The sequence below is a fragment of the Nicotiana tomentosiformis genome, chromosome 2, assembly GCF_000390325.3.
Source record: "Nicotiana tomentosiformis chromosome 2, ASM39032v3, whole genome shotgun sequence".
NCBI classification, from domain to species: Eukaryota; Viridiplantae; Streptophyta; class Magnoliopsida; order Solanales; family Solanaceae; genus Nicotiana; species Nicotiana tomentosiformis.
Genome location: NC_090813.1, coordinates 54,170,243 through 54,197,522, shown reverse-complemented (window position 1 = coordinate 54,197,522; position 27,280 = coordinate 54,170,243). Strand labels below are relative to the sequence as shown.

General features: G+C 36.8%; 2 protein-coding genes across 2 annotated transcripts; one reads left to right on the top strand and one right to left on the bottom strand.

Moving 5' to 3' along the window:
- The first annotated feature begins 374 nt into the window (after positions 1–374).
- On the top strand, positions 375–18,908 carry LOC104089827 (protein NAP1). Its single transcript, XM_033654470.2, has 24 exons — positions 375–747; positions 1,313–1,778; positions 1,881–1,955; positions 3,031–3,111; positions 3,338–3,418; positions 3,546–3,628; positions 3,917–4,001; positions 4,543–4,668; positions 4,832–4,939; positions 5,397–5,441; positions 5,537–5,679; positions 7,566–7,698; positions 8,153–8,263; positions 8,380–8,458; positions 8,840–9,033; positions 9,672–9,817; positions 10,354–10,435; positions 10,706–10,816; positions 15,273–15,398; positions 15,479–15,618; positions 15,698–15,794; positions 16,075–17,066; positions 17,594–17,806; positions 18,159–18,908. Exons 2-24 carry the CDS (start codon positions 1,359–1,361, stop codon positions 18,643–18,645), a joined length of 4,158 nt encoding a protein of 1,385 aa, XP_033510361.1. The 5' UTR covers positions 375–747; positions 1,313–1,358; the 3' UTR covers positions 18,646–18,908.
- A 416-nt stretch (positions 18,909–19,324) lies between these two features.
- Positions 19,325–21,815, bottom strand: LOC104089833 (sulfiredoxin, chloroplastic/mitochondrial). The gene is made up of 5 exons (XM_009594833.4): positions 21,657–21,815; positions 20,311–20,465; positions 19,825–19,858; positions 19,614–19,707; positions 19,325–19,518 (listed from the first exon to the last, which is right to left on the bottom strand). The coding sequence occupies exons 1-5, from the start codon at positions 21,727–21,729 to the stop codon at positions 19,503–19,505; spliced, it is 372 nt and encodes a 123-aa protein (XP_009593128.1). The 5' UTR covers positions 21,730–21,815; the 3' UTR covers positions 19,325–19,502.
- Positions 21,816–27,280: the final 5,465 nt, after the last annotated feature.

The window sequence follows — 27,280 nt, the reverse complement described above, 5'->3', positions numbered from 1 at the left end:
TCGTAAAATTATTAAAGATTGCTACTTCCAGATATTGGAATGTATTATCGAAAAAAATAGAATGGAATGTGGTAAGAAAAAAAATATTAAAATATATAAAAAGGAAACATCTTAGTATTTAGAAATTGCCTAAATTTTAGCTTAAAAAATAAATCAATCTATATTCAATTCATTTTAAGAAAATGGTAAAATCTTACATAGATATGATAATTATATATATCCTCTCTGTATCATTAATATTTAAATAAATATTTATAATCTAATGTAAGTATTGTTGTCCTAAAACAAAAACAAAATAAGGAAGAGAAAGAAAAATAAAAGAAAAAGGCAACAGAACGAAGATCGTGCAGAGCTGGTTTTTTTCTCTTTCTCCTAGTGCTTCTCTTCCTCTTATTGCGTCAATTTCTCTCAAACATAGAAAGGAAGGGAAAAAAAAACAGAAAAGAAATTGACTTGAAAAAGGCAAATAAGAAGAGGGTCCTTCTTTTCTTTGTCTTAATATAACCACCAAAGCCAGCAAACTAGTCTCCACTATAATTACTGTCTCTCTTAAACCCCTTTCAACTTTTTTCAAGACTTAGAAATCTTTTTTTGTTAAATAAGTACCTCACATTACTACTACTCGATTACCCTTTTTTATGTTGTTTTTAGAGTATACCCAGATCTGAATTTGTAACTTCTTGAATCATGTACGCCATTTTCAGCTACACTATGGTCTCTTGCTAACTCAAATTCCCTTTGATTCTGGTATATTTTTCTCTTTTTATTGTCTTTTTGTTGCCCCTTTCAATTTTTGTAGTACTTGAGTAGGTGTAAGTTTTCTTTTTGTGGTCAAAATTGTTAGTGTGATTTCATGCTTATGATCAGAATTAAGTTGACAATTACAGACATTTAGCTTAAAGTTGGTGCATTTATGTAAAATTGTTTGCTTCCATTTTTTTTTTATAGCTTTGATAGTCTCTAGCTATATCCCTTTTAACGCTGGTACTTATTCTCTTGTTTTCTTGGTTACTTGTTGGACCATTTCAGTTTTTAAAGTTTTAGGTTTCGTTTTATACTCAAGTTGATGTATTTTCTTGAAGATTCTTGCAGTTAATTTTCTCTTTGTAAAAATAAGTTGAGCATTATAGACATTTTAGCAGTGTATGTTGCATTGGAGGAGAAATGCTGATGTTGGGAAGAATTTGTGGTTTTTATTTTGTTGCTAACTCCTACGGTTATCGTGAGGGATTCTTGAACTAATTGGTAGTTTGTTAAGTTCGAATCTGGAGTTTCAGGTGAGAATTTACAAAATCTTCTGTCTTGTATGCAGTAAAAGGAGCTATACTCGGGGTGAGGATTTCCTTTGGGTGCTCACAATGGCTAAATCGAGGCAGCAGTTTCAAGCAGAAGATGTGTTGTCAACATCGCCAACTGCAGTGCGCTCAAGAGAATGGGAAGGACCAGGCAGGTGGACGGAGTACTTGGGTCCTGATATTTCTCCAACTATAGGTCATAAGGCTTCTAGAAATGGTAGCTCTGATGGTACTGCCCATAGCTCAGGGGGGTCGACTAATAAAGGGTTGAACATGCAATGGGTAAACCAACTTACTCAAGTAGCTGAAGGGCTGATGGCAAAAATGTATAGGTTTAATCAGATATTAGATTACCCCGATGTCAGTGGACATGGATTCTCTGAAGCATTTTGGAAGTCTGGTGTGTTTCCAAATTATCCAAAAATTTGTATTTTACTATCAAAGAAGTTTCCGGAGCACCACAGCAAGTTACAGCTCGAAAGAGTGAGAAAATATGGCCGTCCTTTTATAGACTTTAGTTTTGTTATTCCTGATGGAAAGTATATTCTTTTGTTTGTGTGATTTATACTGTGAATGCTGATGTAGATTGATAAGTTTGCTTTGGATGCTATGAATGACGGTGCTGAAGTCCATTTGCAAAGCTTGGAACCATGGATTCAAGTAAGTTAGCTCTGCTTTGTTCTCTTCTTCTTTCTTTGCCCTCCATATTCCAGTCCTGTGCTTTGGATGATATTTTAGATGCAGTATAACTGCATAATTCGATGATACTGAAACTACCAAAAAGCTTTAAAGTATTTCTGAAGCATCAAATTTGTTTGGGTAGGACTGAATTGTAAGGCACATATTGAGTTAAAGGCCCATAACTTGTCAAGAAATTCCTTTATCAAAAACTTGTCAAGAAATTAACTAGATTTACCACCAGGGAATATTGGCACCTGAGAGCAGATGAGAAGTAAAGCAAGCATGACAATCTAAACTATAAAGAAAATGTTGAGGCTGTATGCCTTTTGGATATCGGGATTCACTTATGGAGTATGTTATTACTATCTGATAGGACAAGTTAAGAACAACATTCAACTTTGGCTATATAGAAAGGACGATAGTTTATATCTTTTATCCCATTTATTTTTTTTCCTGAATGCCGAGTAGTAAGATGGAGTTAGTAAATTTTAGGCACTTTCTACCAAATAGTTTTTGAGCAGCGTTAAGAGGTTCTATTTGTTTTTAAGAAGTATTGGTTAGACTTGGAAAAGAGCCATTAATAACCAACATTTCATAGGAGAAAAGAGTTGATTTCAACAGAATTACTTTTCCAGTGTACCAGTTCAAAAAAAGAAAAAGAATTACTTTTCCAATGGATGACCCCGACTTACTAGCCCCTGTTTGTCTTGCATAATTCATAATAAGTTTATAATTGATACTTGCACGAAATATAATAGGGTAAAAAGGGAGTGGGAGAGGTATATTGGTGCGTCAATTTGTTAGTAGGTTGGACTGCAACAACAATTTTGAAGTGAAAAAAGTGTAGGAAATCAAATACAGGAAAAGATTGTGTTAAGGGTTGAATTTTGTTATCAGTTCTGGAATTTGGTGCAAAATTTGTCCAGGATATCACCTGTTGGGTGTTTTCTCTATCATAGTTTTGATACTTATTTGTGGATAAAAGGATTATTTGTTATCAAAAGTTGATATAAAGAGTATGTGCACTTAATTCAAATTTTCTTGTCTTGATCAGCTGCTTCTTGACCTGATGGCGTTTCGAGAACATGCCTTGCGTCTTATATTGGATCTAAGCAGTACAGTGATTACCTTGTTGGTGAGTGATGATATCAACTTTTTACCTCCAACTAAAGTTTTTCTTGATACAACCTTTGGTCTTTGATTCAGCAGAAAAGAGCAACTTTATAGCTTAACTTACTCTTTTTAAATAAAAAAAGGGATGTTATAGCCTAAATGGTTTATGTCTTGGCTAATAGGGTAATGCTGAATCTTTTGTTATAACGATATTGTATGTGATATTTTACATGCCTTTTTTGCTGCAGCCTCACCAGAACTCTCTCATACTGCATGCATTTATGGACCTTTTTTGTGCTTTTGTTCGTGTAAATATATTCTCAGAAAAGGCAAGTATACGAATGATTATCTGTTCATTATTTTCTGCTCTATATATGGTTGATTGGAACTTTTATGGTGTTATTTATAGTGTATTAATTCCTTTGTAAACTGTGCTTCTCTTTACTTCCACCACAGATACCAAGGAAAATGATGCTGCAAACATACAATTTGCTTCATGCCATGGCAAGAAATGACAGAGACTGCGATTTTTATCATAGGTCAGATTTCTTATGGGGGCTCGTTCTCATTTCTCTTCTCTTTGGGTTTAGAGGTTGGCGTCAGAGGTCTACGAGAATTTATGTCTACATTGTATTTATTGTGTAAATTAAATGTTGTACATGACATAGATAACCCGATAAATTGACAGTTCCCTACAGTCAATTATGATGAGATAATTCTGTGACTTTGTATCTTCCGACCACTGTACTATGAATAAAAGTGATTCTATATAATACAAAGCATTAAAAGAAGTTCCGCTGAATTTCTTTCTTGTTTTCCTTTTCCAGGTTAATCCAGTTTGTCGATTCCTACGATCCACCCTTGAAGGGTCTGCATGAAGACCTGAATTTTGTCAGCCCTCGTATTGGAGAGGTCTTTTCTCCTGAATACGACAATCTTGTGGAGAAGTTAAATTGTTCATTTACAATGTCAAAAGGAGTTCTTGTGTCTAGCTTGCGCTGCTATTGCACATTAAAATAAAAAAGAAACAGAAAAATATATTTTATTGATAAGTTACTTTCTCGATATATATTCTATACTTTAACCTATTTCAGCTAGATGTAGGTATCTAGGAAAGAAAAAAAAAGGGGTTTTCAATTTTCAATAATTTGAGATCCTTTTAAACGGCTTCTTGTAGTTAACTACCAGGGGATGAAATCCAGTCCAAAAAATTAAACAAGAAACACAAAATCTTCCAATTCCCAGTTACAGGAAAACTAAATCAGCTCTCAGTCATTATTGCACTTCATTATTGCTATGGGTTTCCGTTGTTGCAAATGGCGTTTGCATTAAATTGTGGTTACATTCTACGAGTACATTAGAGTCTCCACATTGAACTTCATTTGCCTTAAGCATGAATAGTAGGCACTGCTTTATGTGAGATCTTGCTCTAAAGGTTTTTTTGTTCTTTTAGGTTTTAGAGGCTGTAGGTCCCATTATATTCTTATCAACTGATACAAGGAAGCTGAGAAATGAGGGGTTTTTAAGTCCTTTCCATCCTCGATACCCTGATATACTCACAAATTCAGCTCATCCAATGGTAGGTATCTTCTATTGCTGTATATTCAGGCACTGCAACTTGTCGTCTCATGAACATATGACAATCAAAGCAAAATTTACTCTCTAAATACCTACTTTTTTATAGAATGATTTACGGATTTCACAGTTCCACTCACATTTTGTGATCCTTTTCTTATTTGCAGAGAGCCCAAGATCTAGCAAATGTTACATCTTATCGAGAGTGGGTGTTATTTGGTTATCTTGTCTGTCCTGACGAGCTTCTCAGGGTCACCAGCATCGATATTGCTTCGGTACCTTCCAAAGACAATTGTTTTATATTATGTGTATCCTGTTGAAGCTCAGACTGCTGGTAATATCAAAGAACATGATAAAGAAAGAGGGCATTTTCTAGCTAAGATAGGGGAAAGATGTTGAGTCTCTGGAAGAATATGGCCATGTTTATTAAACTGGTGATGCATTTAATCAAAGAATAAAGAATTTAAATGGTGCATTAATCTGCTGCGTAGTTGCAATATTGATTTTGGATAAACACTGTCCCATATTTACTAGCCAATGCTTAGGATCTGGTATATATATTTTTGCAGTGTTATGTCTTACATCTCCTTACCTTACTTGCATACGAGCAACTAGCTTTCTGCTTTTGACCAGTGTGGTCTTTTTTTGACATTTTGAAGTCGGTTGCAAGTTGCCCATAATTAAACCTAGCTAGTAATATTCTTAACCTTTATTTTGTTTTATTCCTTGCAGATTGTGCTCAAGGAAAATCTAGTCCTTCCTTTGTTCAGGGATGAGGTGGGTTATTCACATAGTTGCAGGTTATCTATGCCAGTAGTGTAAACATGCTTTCATCTGGACTGGTGTAACATAATTGTATTTTCCATGCACAGTATATATTGTTGCATGAGGATTATCAGTTATATGTCTTACCACGAATACTGGAGTCAAAGAAGATGGCAAAATCTGGACGGACGAAACAAAAAGAAGCGGATCTAGAGTATAGTGTAGCCAAGCAGGTTGAGAAAATGATAAGGTACTGACGTGAGATTGGACACTAAAAATGACAGGTTTCTCTTCTGCTTTTTATTTGTTAAAGTATTATTGTATAAATTTGCTTAATTAGTGAATATGAAGGAACTGTGTAACCAAGCGGCATAACTTTGGTTATCTGGGTTAAGAAAAACAGTGGAATAGGTATGTGAAAAAGCAAGGACAAGTGATGTTGTAGGAAAGATAAGGGAAGGATAGCCTAGCGGAAGGGTCTTCTACCTCCGACCATGAGGTTGCTGGTTCGAGTTACCAAGGAAGCAAGGGTCTTCTACCTCCGACCATGAGGTTGTTGGTTCGAGTTACCAAGGGGGCAAAGTAGAAAAATCCACTGTTGGGGTTCTTCCTAGTGGAGTTTTGGGGTGGGGTGCGGGTGAGGTTTACCGTTTACCATATAAAAAAATGATCTTATAGGAAAAGAAATGCTTTAACTTCCTATGACGTAAAGCCGGGTCATGATTGGGGAGAGATCCATGATGCAATTTGAATTGAAGAAAAGGCTTGTCAAATTTAGGAAAAAGCAGTTAGTAACTGATGCTGCTTCTATATATCAGCAGTGATTTATTGGTAGAGTAAATCTCTCCATGGCACTGAAAATTGTAAGTGCATTTGGAGTTTGAAAATCTCTCCGGTAGTCACCCTTTTATTTGGCTAGTTAGTTGTGATATACCGATCAAAAATCCCTAATAGGAAGAACAATTCAAAGTGAGGTTCTATGGTACTTTCAACATGTACTTCTAGTGGCGGAGCTCCAAGCTATTCAAGCATTCCACTTGCATGGCTACGGGGATGAGAAAGTAGATGTCGCTGCATCTCCAAGACTTCAATTATTCTAAGTTTAAGGGGATTTGAAATGGAAACTAAGCTGAGTTATACACTTAGATAAGGCTATCATAGTTCAGACTTTTTGGCAAGACCTTTTAGTTTCTCTTCTCGCAGGAACCACTCTGCTATATAAATCGTACATAAAGCAATCAACTCATCTGTTATATACTTACTTTGGTAATTGTAGGCCTTGGGACCTAAAACCACACCAAGAAATAAGGTGATATTGCACACTAAAGAATCAAGTATAATGAAGACACCAAATGACAATCATTGTCATCCTTTTTATTTAAAAAAGGCCTAATGCACTTGGATCCATGGATGACTGTTTAGATCTACTTTGATATGGTGGAGTCCCACATCGACAATGAAGGGGATGGGTGGTTTCCTTATATGGACTTGGGCAATCCTCACCTCTTGAGCTAGCTTTTGGGGTTGAGTTAGGCCCAAAGTCCATTTATCATGGTATTAGAGCCAAGCCCATCCCAATTATTGTTACCGATGTTGGGCCCCTATTTATGTTTGTCCACTCTCCATTTTTCAGGCCTGGGCGTGGGGGGGGGGGGGGGTGTTGAGTTATCCCACATCGGTGGGATTTGAGGTCCTTGGTCTCCTTATATGGTCTTGGGCAATCCTCATCTCATAAACTAGTTTTTGGGGTTGAGTTAGGCCCAAGATCCATTTACTACCCATCCCCTTCATTGTCGATGTGGGACTCAATACCCCCTCTCACGCCTAGGACTGAGGATTGCCCAAGACCATATAAGGAGACCAATCACCTCAAATCCCACCTATGTGGGATAATTCAACAAATATCCTGTTTTACTTTTCTTTATGCTTGTCTAAAATATTTCTGTGCACCTTGGCTGTTGATAACTATCTAGTCATCTAACTCTTTTCCGTTCACTTCCCTTCTTAATTTGTGGATTAACCTAAAATTTAGGTCAATTACTGCCTTTAGATATTAACAGATTGTTGCATTGTTTCCTTCATGTTCTTTGAGGCAGAGCCATTGAATTTACTCAGTGACTTCTTTAATGATTGTAGTGAAGTGCATGACCAAGCATTATTTTCCTGTGATGCCATACACCGTGAAAGAAGGATATTCTTAAAACAGGAGATTGGAAGAATGGTACTTTTTTTCTCTGACCAGCCCAGTTTGTTGGCACCTAATATCCAGGTATGTTGTGCCATAAATCACACTAATCTTCGTGTTTCAGATTCAGCTTGTTGGCATGGGCCCTGCCTTTGCCTGTCCACCCACCACCCCTAACCCTGTTCATTTACCAGCCTTGCTTTTCTTTATTCAGGGCCATATTCGAGATCACTTGCCACCAACCATTCTCCATCTTCTACACAGTTTACTAAGATGGAACCTTATTTTGTACCTGGCTCATTTTGTTGATTCATTAATTGTTTAGGTCATGCATATAGGATGCTTTTTTTTATGCTTCTATCTTCGGTTTATATCATATGCATATCTTGTAGTGAGTATTTTATTTATGAGTAAAGCACTGCTTCTGTATCCATTGTCTGTGCTTGGATGACAAAATTGTATTATTTGCACAATTCTAGATGTGCTTATGTAGCCAAATTATGTTACTCTCCACATTCATTTCTGAATGCTTCCGCAGATGGTATTTTCGGCCTTGGCCTTCGCTCAAAGTGAGGTGCTATGGTATTTCCAACATGTAGGAATAGCTTCATCAAAGTCAAGAGCGGCTAGAATGATTCCAGTTGAAATAGTAAGAGATCTTCATGTCGGCTTTTTGTGCGTAAAACTGATACATTATTATGCACTGTCTTCTTTTACTGTTTGCTCTTATGGGTGTTTGATTAGATTTCTTTTATATTGGTGCAGGATCCAAGTGATCCAACCATTGGCTTCTTGTTGGATGGAATGGATCGCCTTTGTTGCCTAGTGCGCAAGTATATTGCAGGTTAGGCTTAATTTTTATAAAAATATTATATAAGCATGCTGTAATGACATAGATCAAATACTTGAGGTCTCATAATATCTTGGCCTTATAATGAAACCAGATGACTGATATTGTTTGGATTGGGCTCTATATTAACTGAAAATAATGCAGCAAAATTCTCCCTGCTATAAATAATACTGAGAAATGAGATGATGAACTTCATGTAGCTTTTTTTTTCTTTGATAACTGTGGTGCCTGGGCCAGCTTGCGCACGCCTTGACTAATTCCACGGGGTACCTGCATCCTATTATCTTTTATTCGTTGATTTTGCTATAATATTATCCATTAATTTCCTTCTGGTAGGCGGTAGCTAAGCTGCAAAACCTCTTATTTCTTCTTCAGCTATTAGAGGATACGCTCTATCATATCTATTATCCTGTGCTGGTAGAATCCGATTTTTGTTGGGCACGCCTGGCATGGTGGCTCTCGACCTGGATGCAACTCTGAAAGGACTTTTCCAGAAGATAGTTCAATATCTTGAGAATATACCCAAGCCACAGGGTGAAAATATTTCTGCCATCACATGTGATTTATCGGTAAGCAGCTCATCATATTTGAATTTTTCCATGCAGTCTTCTGTTTGATTGTTCAACGACAGCTAGTTTGTAGTTCCATATTTCAGTTTTGAAGAACTATCAATCACAGCTTCAATAGTTTTGACTTCAGATGGAAGCCATGTTTTCAATAATCCTTTGTCAAAAAAGAGAAATTTCCTTTTTTTATTTAATTCAGTTTTTATTGAGTTAAGCTAATATATACTATTGAAGTGTGTGACCATCTCATCTAAAAGCTTAAACTGTTAGAGAGAACACACCTTTATTTATTAATTATGTCTTCAATACGCCCCCTCACGTGCGTGCTTTATTCTTTTGATGAGCCAAGCACATGGAATTTTTTTGTGTGATATTGGGTGGCGGTGAGAGTCGAACCCAGGACTTCTGCCTGCCCCGATACCATATTGAAGTGTGTGACCATCTCATCTAAAAGCTTAAGCTGTTAGAGAGAACACATATTTATTTACTTAATTATGTCTTCAACATATACATTGTGAACATTCATGAATAAAGCACGTATGAGCTAATGTATGTTTCATGTTTCGTTCTTACATGCATTACTGCATTTACTCTGTTTCTGCGTCTTCTTCTGACAACAAGGCATGTTTTTTGTCTATCAGGAGTTACGCAAAGATTGGTTATCTATTTTGATGATTGTTACTTCTGCTCGTTCGTCTATAAACATCCGACATTTGGAAAAGGCTACAGTGTCTACTGGAAAGGAAGGCCTACTATCAGAAGGAAATTCTGCATACAACTGGTCCAGGTTCTTGCTTTTACCTTGAAATCGTGGCTTAAAATTAAGTTAACTGCATGATATTTTTCAATGATGAAATCACTTTTGCTTATCCCGTGACCTTAAAGTTATCTCATCCAAAGGTACATGTGGCGTGGATAGGAATTTTGCCCTTGAACTTGATTATTGGTGTCTAGGAGAATGACGATCCTTCTTGATGTAACATACATATTATTAGGTTTCTCATTTTTTAAGTTACTTGACTTGCTGGGAATAATTGCATTTGTTTGTCCATTTAGTTAGATGGTGAATTCTGGATACTATATTAGTTTATGATATCCAAAAGCCAAAAGTACTTGGCGCCAAGGAACTAAATTTCTTTTACTTTTAAAATTGATGACTTTTTCCTTGCTTTTTCATCTACACTTAGTTACCAAACTTGAAAAAATGATTTTTTCCTTGTAAAATTGTCTGGAATCTGGATATAGACAGCACTTATTTCAGATGACCTATGTGCATGATTGTGCAATACATGTGTGAAATGACTTTTGTCTGTGTCAGGGCAGGTGTGTTGATGAGCTTGAATACCTGTTATCTAAACATGGGAGTCTAAAGAAGCTTTACTTCTATCACCAACACCTTACAACAGTAAGTTATGCTCTGCAAAAGAGATTGAAGAGCTTGTGCCGTTCATCCACTCTTTTGTTCCATAATTTTAGGAGTGTTGATGAATATCTCTTGCCGACCTTCTGCAGTCTTTGACTTTGCTCTTTCTCCCTCTTTCTTCAAGCGCCTCTGAGTGCTTTGACTTAAATAGATATTCTTTCTGACTTTATCAATCAAAAAAGAGTTAATTCATGCGTAAGTTCTTGCCATTTGAAATTGTGTTTTTTAATTTGAGTTTCAACTGTATTACAGGTTTTCCGTAATACCATGTTTGGTCCAGAAGGTCGTCCACAACATTGCTGTGCATGGCTTGGTGTCGCTAGTAGTTTTCCTGAATGCGCTTCTTCAATAGTCCCTGAAGAGGTATTGTGGTAACTTGAATTTTTAAGGTGCTTGTAAATGTTTTACTCAACTCACTGGGGGCATGATTAGTTTCATCAGAAGGATTACAGCACATGTAGTTTGATGCTTCTAATCCTTTTGTGGGTTAACCATGACCTAATTCGTTATATTTATCTTTCCACTTTGCGGTATCACTGTTTTAAATTATGTTCAACTTCTTAATACATGATTCCTCCAATATCAAACTGTTAGATGTGAGTGAGTGGACGGGTTTAGATGTAGGCTAACCTTCTTCAACCTAACGCTTCTGCTCAACCTCTTAATTCTCGAACCTGCCATTGACAGTTGACATTGGATGCTCTAGCATGCGTTTAAGAAGTCAATCTGACAAAAATTGAGAGAGGAGGAGAGAAAAACTAGGAGAAGTTCATTAAGTGTTTAGAGTGAAATGTCAATCCGTGAAGAGATCACTAATGCTTAAGACTGTCTGAGTTCTTTGCTGCCCATGACTTCTTGATTATTTCGATAGCATCATCAACATGTTCATTTTCATGTATGGATGGTAATGGATCGTGATATTCTGGGTTCTAAACTGGCCAACAGCCTGGAGAGCTTTCAGGTGATAGCTTATGTTAAGTTGTCCCACATCGGAGGGATTTGAGGTCCTTGGTCTCCTTATATGGCTTGGGCAATCCTCACCTCATAAGCTAGCTTTTGGGGTTGAGTTAGGCCCAAGGTCCATTTATCAGCTTATCTTAGTGGCCCTCTTCTGTAACATCATTAAGAGATTGTTTGTTCTCTCCCAACTGTGTTCGTGATGGATCTCTTTCTTAGTTCGGCAAAAGTACAATTACAGAGGAAAAAGTAAAAGAATTATGGGGTAATAGATGAGTGAAATTTGCACAATTAGAGGCTAGTGGGACTAGAAGGGGTATTGTAGAGTTTTCAAATTTCATTGAAGATATGGAGCTGGTAGACATCCAATTATCAGGGAGTGAGTACACGTGGAGAAAAGGTGACAGACATGTAATAGCAGCAAGACTGGATAGATTCTTGATCTCTACTGAATGGAATGAAGACTTTAGAAACATAAAACAATCTATGCTTCATAGAGTAACCTCAGACCACTCCCCACTGATGCTTCAATGTGGCAGTTGGGATCCAATCAAATCATATTTTAAGTTTGAGAACTGGTGGCTGCAGACAGAAGGATTCAAAGACAGAGTGCAAGAATGGTGGAACTCTTTCACATGTGAAGGAAGGCTTGATCTCATTCTAGTGTCTAAACTTAAGGCACTGAAGGCAAAGCTTAAAGAATGGAGCAAAACTTTACAAGGCAACTTAGCATTGCAGAAAACAAATATTCTCAGCCAACTGGCAGAGCTGGAAGAGATACATGACCAAAGGAGCTTGACAGAAGAGGAAATATTCACAAAAACTTCATTGACCATGGAGTTTGAGGAGATTGCAAGCCATGAAGAAGTAGCATGGAGGCAGAGATCTAGGGCCCTCTGGTTAAAAGAGGGAGACAGGAACACAAAATTCTTCCACAGAACAGCTAATGCTCACAGGAGATATAACAACATCGACCAGTTGATAGTGGAAGGGGAATCTATTCAGAATCCTGAAGATATCAAGAGGGAGGTGATCAATTTCTACCAAAAGCTCTACAAAGAAGAAGAAGAATGGAGGCCACCAGGCTCCATCAGAAACAACCAGATGATTACACCAGAAGAAAACTTAATGTTACAGAGTCCATTTGAAGAACAGGAGATATGGGATAGTGTGAAGGCATGTGCTGGAGACAAAGCACCTGGCCCAGATGGATTCTCAGTGGCCTTTTTCATCAACTGCTGGGATGTGGTTAAAAAGGAAGTGGTAGCTGCTGTTCAGAATTTTCATGAACAAGGAGTGTTTGAAAGGAGCCTCAATGCTACTTTTGTGGCTTTGATTCCTAAGAAGGTGGGGGCAAAAGAACTGAGTGATTTCAGGCCTATCAGTTTGATAGGCAGTATATACAAGATCATCTCCAAATTATTGACTGAGAGCCTCAAGAAAGTGGTCAACAAAATGATAGATACTCAACAGATGGCATTCGTTAGGGGAAGACAGATTATGGATGCAGCCCTAATCGCAAATGAATGCATTGATACTAGGAAAACAAGCAAGGAACCTGGGTTACTTTGCAAGCTGGACATAGAGAAAGCCTATGACCACCTGAACTTGAACTTTCTTCTGGAAACTCTTGGGCTTTGGAGGAAGATGGATAAATTGGATAAAATACTGCATATCTACTGTGAAATTTTCAGTACTCATCAATGGAGCACCAGTTGGCTTCTTCCCTTCTCGGAGGGGTTTGAGGCAAGGGGATCCCCTGTCCCCTTTTCTATTCATCATTGCTATGGAAGGACTGAACGTTATGCTAAAAAGAGCTCAAACAAATAATTGGATCAGTGGATTCAAGGTGAACTCTAGGGCTGATAGCAACATGAGGATCTCCCACTTGCAGTACGCTGATGACACTCTGGTATTTTGCGAAGCTGATAGAGAACAACTGAAAATGCTAAGGGTGATCTTCATTCTCTTTGAAGCCACCTCTGGACTACACATTAACTGGCACAAAAGCTTCATTTATCCAGTTAATGAGGTCTTGGAGATTCAAAGACTTGCTGAGATTCTTGGAGGGAAGGTAGGTGAATTACCTACTGTCTATTTGGGGATGCCGCTGGGAGCCAAGAACAAGTCAAAAGGAATTTGGAATGGTATGCTGGAGAAGTGTGAAAAGAAGTTAGCAAACTGGAAGAACCAATACCTATCGATGGGGGGGAGGCTAATCTTGATAAACTTTGTTTTTGATGGCATGCCTACCTATATGATGTCTCTATTTCCAATGCCAATTAATGTAGTAAAGAGAATAGATGCATTAAGAAAGAAATTTCCTATGGGAAGGCAACAGTGACAAGAAGAAGCTCCATTTGGTCAAATGGAACTCTCTTACCACTAGCAAGAAGACAGGGGGATTAGGAATCAAAGATCTGAGAATCCAGAACCAGAGTCTGTTGATGAAGTGGCTATGGAGATTTGTGGCTGAGGAGCAAACACTGTGGAGAGAGGTAGTTAGGGAGAAATATGGAATGGAAGGAGAATGGACAACCAAACTAGTGAGAAGTCCATATGGTGTCAGTGTATGAAAGTCAATTAGGAACTTATGGCCAAAAGTGAGGGACAAGGCAAAGTTTAAAGTTGGGAATGGTAGGAAAATTTCCTTGTGGGAAGAAAATTGGCTAGGCCAAGGCCCTTTGAAGCTACTCTTTCCTGACATATACACCTTGAACCAACAACAAGCAACTTTAGATGAGGTATGGACTAATCAAGGTTGAAACCTTACATTCAGAAGACTTCTAAATGATTGGGAAATTGATAGAGTAATTGAGTTTTACAAGACCCCGGAGCTATTCACCAGAACCAACTCTAATCAAGATCTCATCATATGGCAAGGGAACATGCATGGGAAATTTTCTGTTAAGTCTGCATATAAGGAATTCAACCTATCAAACAACCAGGTTGGTTGTTGGCCATGGAAGATGATATGGAAAGTGAAAATCTCCTATAAGGTTGCTTGCTTTTCATGGCTACTAGCAAAGGAAGCGGTTCTAACTCGGGATAATCTAAGTAAAAGAGGTTTCACTTGTGTTCTAGATGTTACTTGTGTGGCGAGGAGGCAAAGACAATTAGTCATCTCTTTTTGCATTGCAAAATCACTGTACAAATATGGAAAAATTTTATTAGCTTAAAAGGAATCGTATGGGCAATGCCAGGAAGAATTCTTGATGTTCTAGCATGCTGGAATAAAGAGGGCAACTCTTCTAGCCATAAAGAGAGATGGAGCAGTGTCCCAGCCTGCATTTGGTGGACAATCTGGGAAGAGAGAAATCGGAGATGTTTTGAAGACAAGTCCAGTAACATCCAGAAGATAAAGATGAAGTGTCTAGCTCTTTTCTATTTTTGGTGTAAAAGAAATTCTTTAGAGGATCATGAATCCATTTTTGATGTCCTAGATTCCTTGTGAGAAGACCAAGGATCATAGGTGCTTTCCCATTTTTTTTTTTTTTTTTGGGGCACTCCTATGCAATTATGGGTGTCTTCACAAATTTCGTGAAGACTATATATCAATATACAAATATGTTACCTTCTCAAAAAAAAAAAAAATTACAGAATGAAAGTTTCGAAAAAATTGAGCATAATTTTATTGTTTCTTGCTCAGATGTGGCAGTGATTTTTTTGCAGTTTCAGTTGCCTTTTCTTCCGCCACAATGTCATCCTGTGTATTAGTAACTAATAAGGGTACACCAAAAGATAATTCCATGCTGCCATTTTACATTTTATAGTAATATAAAATTCTTTAATCGTTAAATGTTGATCTGGAATGTTTTGAGTTGAAGAGTCACTGAAATGATAGCTACTTTGTTGATTGCAGGTAACTAAAATTGGTCGTGATGCAGTTCTCTATGTTGAATCCCTCATTGAGTCTATCATGGGAGGTTTGGAAGGGTTAATAAATATTCTTGACTCGGAAGGGGGATTTGGCTCTTTAGAGATGCAGGTTAGTATCCTTTATCATGTTCTCAACACATTGAAAGACTGATGTTTTTCTTTTCAAGACTAATTCAAGTGAAATTTCAGCTTTTTCCAGAGCAGGCAGCACATCTCATGAATTTGACTTCCAGAATTTCTGTTCCTTCTGGGAAATCCCCAAGAGCCATGTCTGGTTATCATTTACCAGGCTATGAGAGCTACCCTGAAAATGATAATTCCATTAAAATGTAAGTCATATTAATCTTACATTAGATCTATCTTTCTTACAATTTTGCTTCTTGACTTCCTTGTACTTTGTAATGATAGGTTAGAGGCTGCAATGCAGAGGTTGACCAACCTTTGCTCAGTTTTAAACGACATGGAGCCTATCTGTGTTCTAAACCACGTTTTTGTTCTGAGGGAGGTAAGAAACCTCTCATCTTTCCATCCTTGAAATGATTGTGTCAGAGATGTCTAGATCTCGATCATTATTGTGTCTAGATCTCGATCATTATTGTGTCTTACTCCCTCCGTTTCATTGGACACGGAGTTCAAGAAAGAAAGGGAGACTTTCTGATTAATAAACTGAGACTAAATATTCTTGAATCAGGTTTTTCTTTAGTCCATGGAGACGAACTTTAAGTTAACCCTCTCTAAAAAATTTCTTACTAATATTTCATACTGAAAAATAATTTATGCTGCAGTACATGAGAGAATGTATCCTAGGGAACTTCAGAAGGAGACTGCTTGCTGTTCTGAAAAGTGATAATGATCTTCAGCGTCCTACTGTCTTGGAATCACTGATACGCAGACATACAGCTATTGTTCATCTCGCAGAACAACACATTAGCATGGACCTGACGCAAGGTATCCGAGAGATATTACTTATGGAGACATTCTGTGGTCCAGTTTCATCTTTACACTTGTTTGAGAAAGCTGCAGAGCAGTATACAGGATCAGCTACTGAAACTGTATGTAATTGGTACATTGAAAACGTGGTCAAGGACGTCTCAGGCGCAGGTATCCTCTTTGCGCCTCGGCACAGATGCTTCAAGAGCACGAGGCCAGTGGGCGGATATTTTGCTGAGTCAGTGACAGATCTCAGGGAGTTGAAAGCCTTTGTTCGTGTTTTTGGTGGTTATGGAGTCGACAGGTTAGACAGAATGATGAAAGAGCACACAGCTGCACTCTTGAACTGTATTGACACATCATTACGGGCAAACAGAGAGAATCTGGAGGCTGTTGCTGGACGCATGCATTGTGGTGACCGGATAGACAGAGACACAAATATCAAGCAAATTGTTGATTTGGACACTATGGTCGGGTTCTGTATTCAGGCTGGACAGGCCATTGCTTTTGACCGCCTTCTTGCAGAAGCTGGTACGGCTGTGCTTGAAGAAGGTGCTCCTTTGATACATTCATTACTGACAGCGGCTGCTAAGCATTTACCTGATGAAATACCTGAGAAAAAGGAGATTAGAAGGTTGAAAAGAGTAGCAAACAATTTTAATATAGCTGGTGACCATGACGCTGAGTGGGTCAGATCCATACTAGAAGAGGTTGGAGGTGCAAATGATGCTTCCTGGAGCTTGTTGCCGTATTTGTTTGCGACTCTAATGACATCTAACATATGGAACAGTAGTGGCTTCAATGTTGACACTGGGAGCTTCAACAACAACATCTATTGCTTGGCAAGGTTCATTTCTTGCTTAAAATCTCGTGTGTTAAGTTATAAGGAAGTTTGGCTCCTCCATCTTTCTACAGTTTTTTCTTAGTTATGCTGGTTTCTTTCCTTTCTCTTTTTGCTGTGCATCCCTTGATCCCCGTTTTTCAGTCTTGTGATCATATGTTGCACGCTTTATATAATACCTTTGGCAGTTTTTGCTGTCTATGGTGCTAAACCTTTTTCTGTTTCAAGGAGTAATTTGATTTGGGTTCTTTTGGAGTCAGAGAAGAAAAAAGAAATTTAACTGTCTCAATGTGACTTATTTGGTAAACTCTAGTTTTATGCCTATATCAAGTTAACTAACAGTTGTTTCTTGAAATCCAGTCATGGATGGCAAGGTAGATCATCATGTGACTAGTACTGGGCAATGCTTGCGTATGCTTAAAAACCTTTGTTTTTCTTTCATGAAGTATGCTTAAAAACATTTCAAAAGTTAAGTGCTTTGGCTTTCTGGTTATCCATTATTCTCATTCTGTAACTTGGTTTTATTCTGGCAGGTGCATTTCAGCAGTAATTGCAGGAAGTGAATTTGTTAGACTTGAAAGAGAGCATCAGATGAAACAATCCTTTTCAAATGGCCATGTTGGCGAGACATTGGATCCTGAAACACACAACCGATTAACTGTTGAGACAAACATAAAATCCACAATGCAGCTCTTTGTGAAGTTCTCATCTGGAATTATACTCGACTCTTGGGGTGAGAACATCAGGTATGTTCATGTCTCTAAAGTGTCTACATAAGGTCATCGTAAAATTGTGAAAATCGAAAACTACTCCCTTCTTTTTTGTTCACTCGAGTGTTAGAAATACTGCTAATAAAATCATATAGATAGCCTGTGCAAAGTTGAAAATAACTAAAGGCCAATTAAGTCGCACCACACCTCTATTGGCAATTTATTAACCATTGGTTGGTCTAGTTTTGAACTTGATGAGCACTAAGAGACAATCCTATATTAACTGACTTGTTTCTTTCATATAGCATCATGCATTGACATGGGTTGATTTCTAACTTGTCTTATAATGTTCAAGAATCTGAAATGTGTGTATACCTCTTCTGCTCAGATCCCATCTCGTGTCAAAGCTCATTTTCCTGGACCAGTTTTGTGAGATCTCTCCTTACCTACCAAGGAGCACACTGGACGCCTATGTTCCTTACTCCATTATCCGCTCAATATACAGTCAATACTATGGAAGTTCATCTCCAGCGCCACTTGCATTACTTAGTGGCTCACCCCGCCATTCTCCGGCTGTATCGCTGGCACATTCATCCCCTGCAATGAGGCAGCCTCGCGGTGATTCCATTCCTCAGTCAAATTCTAATGATTCAGGTTATTTCAAGCCATCCTCAAGCCATGCCCAGGATCAACTATATGATACAGAAAGTGGAACCATTGAAAATAAACCTCGAAATATTAGGCGATCTGGACCATTGGAATATAGTGCAACTCGCAAATTAAAACATGTGGACAGCTCAACCTCGGCAAGCACAGGCCCCAGTCCATTGCCAAGGTTTGCAATGTCTAGGTCGGGTCCTATATCTTATAAATGAAAAAATACAGAACTTTTGAAATATGTAAATTTCCGTCTTCCTGTCACCTATTAGTCAGTAGTGGACTGCCTTCGATGTTCATACAAAATTTTGGTGTATTTATACATAAAATTCCTCTGTTTATTCCTTGACGGTTAGCAGTAGAAGCTGTAGGAAACGAATAATCAGGCTGTGAGAAGCTAATTATGAAATATTTCAATTTGCATTTGTTGTGTAATGAACTCGGACATAGCGATATTATGTAATCCCAGTCCTCCCATGTAGCATCCTTGAGTTCTAAGTTTCACCATTGCACTAGTGTCTTCGCCTTGGCACAATTACCTTCCTTGACTATTCTGCTCTATAAATGGAATTGAAAGATTGGGGGGGGGGGGGGGGGGGGACTTCCTATATCCAGCCTCTGCCAATTCAATGATCGACACCCTCAACCAAACCAACATGGTCTGGAGAGATGTCACTGGTTCTTATCCTTTTGAAGAACTGCAATATGTTGCTTGAGCCTTTATTTTAAGTTTTTCTTACCATGAGAGAAACATGAGGTATTTTTACCAAATAGTAGCCCATAGCAGAGGGGAAGAACAAGAAACCGACAAAAAGAAGATGAAAATCCCTTCCAGGGAAAGCTAAACAACAGTTGTGCAACGTTGCTTTGGGTTACTGGTATAGTTATGGCCTGGGATTTGTAGCAACTCATAAACTCATTATCTTCTTTTGCATCATCAATCAAGTCTAATGTACAAACTCCAACTTTAGGTACGTTGGCAAATTTTGTATGCATATACATTACATATATATCATCAGTATTGGAAGACGATCTATTATCATGTATCTCCCATTTAGAGTAATTTAGCAAGATCTTATCGAAGATGGTGCCTGCAAAGATGGTACGACATCAGTGGAGAAAACTAAAAGCTAGAATGATATTAGAAATTAAAACAAAGAAGATAGAGAAAGAAAAGGGGAGGCACCTTAAAGTTTCTTTTGTTCCACGACGAACTTTGCAACGAATAGTTGGAAGGCCAAGCTGCTGATGAGCTTCATAGCGATGACAACCAGAAAACCCTGGACAAGACAAGAGACCGTATTTTAATTCTCTTTAGCAATTAAAGATCAAGTATCAGTTGAAAGATCACAATGAATAGCTTAATGCTTAGGCAAGAAGTTGAAAAGAAGACATACCGTAGTAAACTCCATCCACCTCAAGCACATCAATCTGCATAAGATATAAAACTGTCTCTGAGTCTAATATTCACCCGCAGACGGGTTAACATGAACTAAGGCAAAACTTCTATTGGTAAGTACTTTAACCGTGCATATACAAAAAGGAATTGAAGTGTCAAAAGCGACTTTCCCATAATTAACTAATAAAGGACAATGTTTTGAGATGTCAATCTGTTAGCAAGGGATTGCTGGAAACTTAGTTCAAGCTGGGGCATAAGATCTATGGCTTACGCCCTACAAGAAATTTTAGGACTTGATTATTTTCTTGAGGTTATAGGTCATCAGATAGGAAATTAGGAAGTGGGAGTTGAATAAGTCATGAATCTAAGGACAAACAAATTCATTCACAACGACGCGAGTACATTCTCATCTCCACTTATGTTTGAAGACAAAATAATATCAAATCATGTGAAAAGTAAATGACAGCAAAGGATTTGTAATTACAGGTACTTGAAGCCCGATTTCCTTAATACTATCCATCAGTTCCATCACTTTTTGCTGGTCATTAGCTCTGGTACGCATGAGTGGCCGTCGGATTTTATCAAGGGGAAGTTCAAGAATCACTGGCCCTGCTGATTGAGGCACACCAGGAGTCGACCCTGAAACCATATTATAAGAAGAATAACTTTAAGAAACAGTTAAAAGCATTAAGAACTCGAAGATGTTCTTTCACTCGCAACAAGTCTACATGACCAACACAAGCACACACAACTGATAGGTTTAGGAGTAAAGTCTTTGCATTTCAAAGAAAACATTGAAAACCCAACTTGGTATATATAGGCTCACTGAACATTTAGTATGAACAGGAGAGAAAACCGGATTCATTAACTACATGATTCCTGTAATTATGCTTTCAGTTTCGGTTTCCTGGTTTGCAGCTGGGGATTGTTGCAAATTTGCAATGAGAGAAACTAGGGGTGATCTCCTAATTCTCTGAAGTAGGTATGTTTCATTCTTTATGGCTATTTTGCTCGGACTTTTCAAAGTTGCTACCGGGTGCGTGTCGGATCCGCCAAAAGTAGTGCATTTCTAGAGGACCCAACATGGGCACGGCAGCATCTTTGGAGAGTCTGAGCAACATAGCTTTATGGTATTCGCCTGCAAAAAAACGATGCATTTTCCTCCGTATGTTGTACAATGATATAAAGATTAAAATTCTATTACCATTATTTTTCTCTGCTTTTATTTACTTATGCAACAATTAACAATTTTGAGCAAGAACCCAGAAATGCCTATGCTAAGCTCAACTCAAAGAGCACAGCCTTTAACCAATTTGACTATTATGGATACACTAATTGTTTGTATTACGCAGAGTCCATAACTGGTTATGCCAGAATAACCAATATATAATGTCTATACCAAGAAAATATTCCCAGCATAAATCTCTACAACACTATTAAATCCAAACAAAGACATGAAGCAAGATATGTATCATTAAAATAACTCAATTATGAGGCAATTCAATCAGAACAAATTTGGTTGATAGGGGTTCATGCTAAAGAACAACACAAACAAACAAACAAAAGCACACATCTTTGGCAATTTTAGAAGCAACGAAATAGCATTTCATAATATAAAAAAAGAATCTTTGATAACCCAAATTGGTTTTTATCTAAATTGTGCTCACATAACAGTTATATATACTACAATCACTTGATTTGAGCAGAAACCCATAATTATTATTTTGGGCTAAACTCTACTAAAAGAACAGATAAATCTTTTCTTTAAGTACAGATTTTTAGCAGAAATTCTCAACAACAATGTAATATTGTAGGAAGGCACAAGGATACCATTAAAGGAGGATGAGACAGTGCAGCTCCGCAAACGCAGGTTATTTGGAAGTTGCAATACAAAATTCGCCATTTTCTCTCTTTAACTTCTTGAATCTTACAGAATCTGATGATATGAATATGAAGGGACCTCTTGTGTTTGAAGCTGACATGACTGTCATAAATATTTGACGAATTATTCTACACTTTGAAAAAAAAAAAAAAAAAAAAGTGGTTAGATACTTTTGTAGACTCAAACGTGTTTTTTGTGGATTAGAAATTAGAATCCACAATTTTTATACAAAAAAAGAAAGGAGCACGGTCCTTCATTGATTAATTTATCTTTTTGGACAAACATTACTTAAATTAAATTGTGATCGTACTTGTTTGAACAAATTAGATCATATTGATTTAATAAATTTTAATTATCATCTTATTTGTCAATGTGATATAACCAATAATAAAATCGCTATTAAATTAAAAAGACTTATATAGTCGTTGAATAACTTTTTTGTTCTATATTTTTCTTTATTCTATTATCCAATATTTAATATTTTTACATTGTTAATAGAAATTTTTATTAGAATATTACTTTATTTAATATTTTTGTCTACTCGCTTTCTTCTTGTAATATAAGAGAAGATATATATATTTTATTAATTTTGAAATATTTTTTTTTAATTTTATTCTGTTGTTTTCAATAATGTTATCTGAATTTTAATGAATAAAATTTCTATTAAATTAAAGGGACTTATAGTCATCGAATAACTTTTTTGTTATGTATTTTTTTAATTATATTATCCAATATCTATTATAATTGTATTGTTAATAAAAAAATTTATTAGCATATTACTTTGTTTAATATTTTTGTCTACCACTTTCTTTTTGCAATATAATAGAAGATATATATTTTATTACTCTTGAAATATTTTTTTATTTTAAATTTTATCCTATTGTTCTCAATAATATTAATTAAAATTTATTAAATAAAATCTCTATTAAATCAAGAGAGTTATATAGTCGTTGAATAACCTTTTTATTGTGTATTTTTCTTTATTATATTATCAAATATTTAATATTATTGCATTGTTAATAGAAACTTTTATTAGCATATTACTTTGTTTAATATTTTTTGTCTACTACTTTCTTTTTATAATATAATAGAAGATATATATTTTATTATTCTTGAAATATTTTTTATTTTAAATTTTATCCTATTGTTCTCAATAATATTATCCGACATTAATGAATAAAATCTCTATTAAATTAATGAGACTTATATAGGCATCGAATAACTTTTTTTGTATTTTTTTTATTATATTATCCAATATTTAATATTATTGCATTATTAATAGAAACTTTTATTAGCATATTATTTTATTTAAAATTTTGTATGCTACTTTCTTTTTATAATATAACAGAAGATACATATTTTTTTTATATTTTATTCTATTATTCTCAATAATATTTTCTCAATATATAAATAAAATTTAAAAGAAAAACAAAAATTATTAAAACAATAAAGAAAATTTAAATTGGCAGCTTTTATTTTTAAAATTTGTTTTTTATTTTAAAATAATTTAAAAACTCCAACTTGATACTAATTTCCAATTTGAATAGATAATTTTTTTTAAATTTTATTCAATATATAGTATTATTGCATTGTTAATAGAATTTTTTATCAGCATATTACTTTATTTACATTTTTGTATGCTACTTTATTTTTATAATATAATAGAGGATAGATATTTTTTTTTTATTTTATTGTATTATTCTCAATAATATTTCTGAATAAATAAACCTTTTTTAAAGTAAGACAAAAATTATTAAAATAACAAAGACATTTTAAATTGACAATGTTTTATTTTTTGTAAATTTAGTTTTTTATTTTAAAATAATTTAAAAACTCCAACTTGATACTACTTTCCAATTTGAATGGATAGTTTTTTTAATTTCATTTTTTATTGTAAAATATTTTATCTTATTATTTTATTGATATTTAAATTCAAAAATAATAACCAATAACTAATTATTAACTAAATAACTAATTATTAATTGCTTATGTCATGTGGCTTTTTTCGAGGCTGCCACTTGGCCTGAGGAGATGGCATTTTTCTCTCCTTTTAATAATATATAAATAGATTTTAATTTTTGTTTTTTATTATAATATATTTTATTTTATTATTAACTACTTATGGCCTGAGAAAATTCTCTGGAGATGCCTGGAGGTAAAAGGTGTGTCGGTTCCCTATATTATGGCGATTAAGGACATGTATGATGGGGCTAAGGCTCGGGTTAGGGCAGTAGGAGGCGACTCTGAGCATTTTCCGGTTGTAATGGGGTTACACCAAGGTTCTGCGCTCAGTCCGTTCTTATTCTCCCTGGTGATGGACGCGTTAACACACCATATTCAAGGGGATGTGCCATGGTGCATGCTATTCGCCGATGACATAGTTCTGATTGATGAGTCGCGAGCCGGTGTTAACGAGAGGCTGAAGGTTTGGAGACAGGCTCTTGAGTCTAAGGGTTTCAAGCTGAGCAGGACGAAGACAGAATACCTGAAGTGTAAGTTCAGCGCTGAGCCAGGGGAAGATGGCGTGGATGTGAGGCTTGATTCGCAGGTCATCCCAAGTAGAGACAGCTTCAAGTACCTTAGTTCGGTTATCCAGGGGGGAGGGGAGATCGACGAGGATGTCACACACCGTATTGGGATAGGATGGATGAAGTGGAGGTTAGCATCTGAAGTCCTGTGTGACAAGAGAGTGCCACCGATACTCAAAGGTAAGTTTTATAAAGCGGTGGTTAGATCGGCCATGATGTATGGGGCTGAGTGTTGGCCCGTCAAGAACTCACATATCCAGAAGATGAAAGTGGCAGAAATGAGGATGTTGCGGTGGATGTGCGGGCACACTAGGATAGATAAGATTAGGAATGATGACATCCGGGAGAAGGTGCATGTGGCTCCCATTGATGACAAGATACGGGAAGCGAGGCTTAGATGGTTCTGACATATTCAGAGGAGAAGCCCAGATGCTCCAGTACGGAGGTGTGAGTAACTGGTTGTGGATGGCACGAGAAGAGGTAGAGGGCGACCTTAAAAGTATTGGGGAGAGGTGATCAGGCAGGATATGGCAAGGTTCCAGATTTCCGAGGACATGACACTTGATAGGAAGATGTGGAGGTCGAGTATTAGGGTTGTAGGTTAGGAGGTAGTTGAGTCATGCCTTACTTCGTACCATTGTGGGACTAGCCATGTAGGGTTTTTGTCTAAGATAACTATTGGCAATGTTGTGGCTTACTATTTCGCTTTTCAATGCATGTCCTATTTACTAGCTATCGCTTTTGCTTTGCATCTTTCTTCTAGATTTCATGGTGTTCCTATTTTTTTTATGATTGTTGTGGTGATACTAATATTTACTAATATTGTCTCCCTTTGCTTTGCATCTTTCTTCTCGATTTCATGGTGTTCCTATTTATCTTATGATTGTTGTTGTGATACTAATATTGTTTCCTTTTTGTCTTTTTGTCATTTTGTCATTTTGTCTTTTTTTTTCTTTTTTTTTTTGAGCCGAGGGTCTTTCGGAAACAGCCTCTCTACTCCTTCGGGGTAGGGGTAAAGTCTGCGTACACACTACCCTCCCCAGACCCCATTAGTGGAATTTTACTGGGTTGTTGTTGTTGTTGTTGTTGTTGTTGTTATACTTATGTCATGTGTTCTTTTTCTAAGCTGTCACTTGGCTTAAGGAGAGGATTTTTTCCTCTGCTTTTAATAATATATATATAATATTATTACTTCCTTGTTCATGTTTGACATTATTTTTTTATTAGTCTATTTAAAAAAATTAATATATTTTTTTTAATGAAAAGCTTTTGTTGGTTTAAAATCACAAATTTCAAAAGTCTTATAGTCACATAAATGTTACTTCTACTAGTATCTATGAACGTGCATTGCACGTTAATAATGACATGTGATGATTTAAACATTTATTTATATGAATGAACAATAAAATTTAATTATTGAGAGAAATTTATGTATAATAATACAACAATCATCTGAATGCCGAAAAATATTATTACATCAGTATAGTACGTGAATTCATAATGATAGGACATTATTTGAACTTACACAAATGATAAATTTAGTCATGTTAGTTAGATAATTATGTATTACAGTTTGAAAGTATTTAACGTAATGGTATCTTAACAAACACTTCTTTGTAGACGATGTTTTGGTATATGTTTCCTTTTAATTCTTTAGTTGATCTGCCATAACCATCACTTTTGTTGTCGATATTGATATCCCTCTTGAAACAACAACAACAACAACAACCCAGTAAAATCCCACTAATGGGGTCTGGGGAGGGTAGTGTATACGCAGACCTTACCCCTACCCCGAAGGAGTAGAGAGGTTGTTTCCGAAAGATCCTCGGCTCAAAAAAATAAAAAGACAAATTGACAAAAAGGAGACAATATTAGTATCACAACAACAATCATGGGATAAATAGGAACACCATGAAATCCAGAAGAAAGATGCAAAGCAAAGGGAGACAATATTAGTAAATATTAGTATCACCACAACAATCATAAGAAAAATAGGAACACCATGAAATCTAGAAGAAAGATGCAAAGCAAAAGCGATAGCTAGTAAATAGGACATGCACTGAAAAGCGAAATAGTAAGCCACAACATTGCCAATAGCTATCTTAGACAAAAACCCTACATGGCTAGTCCCACAATGGTACGAAGTAAGGCACGACTCAACTACCTCCTAACCTACAACCCTAATACTCGACCTCCACATCTTCCTATCAAGTGTCATGTCCTCGGAAATCTGGAGCCTCGCCATATACTGCCTCATCACCTCTCCCCAATACTTCTTAGGCCGCCCTCTTTCTCTTCTCGTGCCATCCACAACCAGCTACTCACACCTCCGTACTGGAGCATCTGGGCTTCTCCTCTGAACATGTCCGAACCATCTAAGCCTCGCTTCCCGTATCTTGTCATCAATGGGAGCCACATGCACCTTCTCCCGGATATCATCATTCCTAATCTTATCTATCCTAGTGTGCCCACACATCCACCGCAACATCCTCATTTCTGCTACTTTTATCTTCTGGATATGTGGGTTCTTAACGGGCCAACACTCAGCCCCATACATCATGGCCGGTCTAACCACCGCTTTATAAAACTTACCTTTGAGTATCGGTGGCACTCTCTTGTCACACAGGACTCCAGATGCTAACCTCCACTTCATCCATCCTACCCCAATACGGTGTGTGACATCCTCGTCGATCTCCCCTCCCCCTGGATAACCGAACCAAGGTACTTGAAGCTGCCTCTACTCGGGATGACCTGCGAATCAAGCCTCACATCCACGTCCTCTTCCCCTGGCTCAGCGTTGAACTTACACTCCAGGTATTCTGTCTTCATCCTACTCAGCTTGAAACCCTTAGACTCAAGAGCCTATCTCCAAACCTCCAGCCTCTCGTTAATACCGGCTCGCGACTCATCAATCAGAACTATGTCATCGGCGAATAGCATGCACCATGGCACATCCCCTTGAATATGGTGTGTTAACGCGTCAATTACCAGGGCGAATAAGAACGGACTGAGTGCAGAACCTTGGTGTAACCCCATTACAACCG

Coding starts and splice junctions, on each gene's coding strand:
- LOC104089827 (XM_033654470.2), top strand. CDS start 1,359: ATGGCTAAATCGAGGCAGCAGTTTCAAGCAGAAGATGTGTTGTCAACA. Junction 1,779..1,880: donor GCAAGTTACAGCTCGAAAGA/GTGAGAAAATAT, acceptor ATGCTGATGTAG/ATTGATAAGTTTGCTTTGGA. Junction 9,818..10,353: donor TCTGCATACAACTGGTCCAG/GTTCTTGCTTTT, acceptor GTGTCAGGGCAG/GTGTGTTGATGAGCTTGAAT.
- LOC104089833 (XM_009594833.4), bottom strand. CDS start 21,729: ATGGCGAATTTTGTATTGCAACTTCCAAATAACCTGCGTTTGCGGAGC. Junction 19,859..20,310: donor AAATCGGGCTTCAAGTACCT/GTAATTACAAAT, acceptor TATCTTATGCAG/ATTGATGTGCTTGAGGTGGA. Junction 19,708..19,824: donor GGTGGATGGAGTTTACTACG/GTATGTCTTCTT, acceptor TGTCTTGTCCAG/GGTTTTCTGGTTGTCATCGC.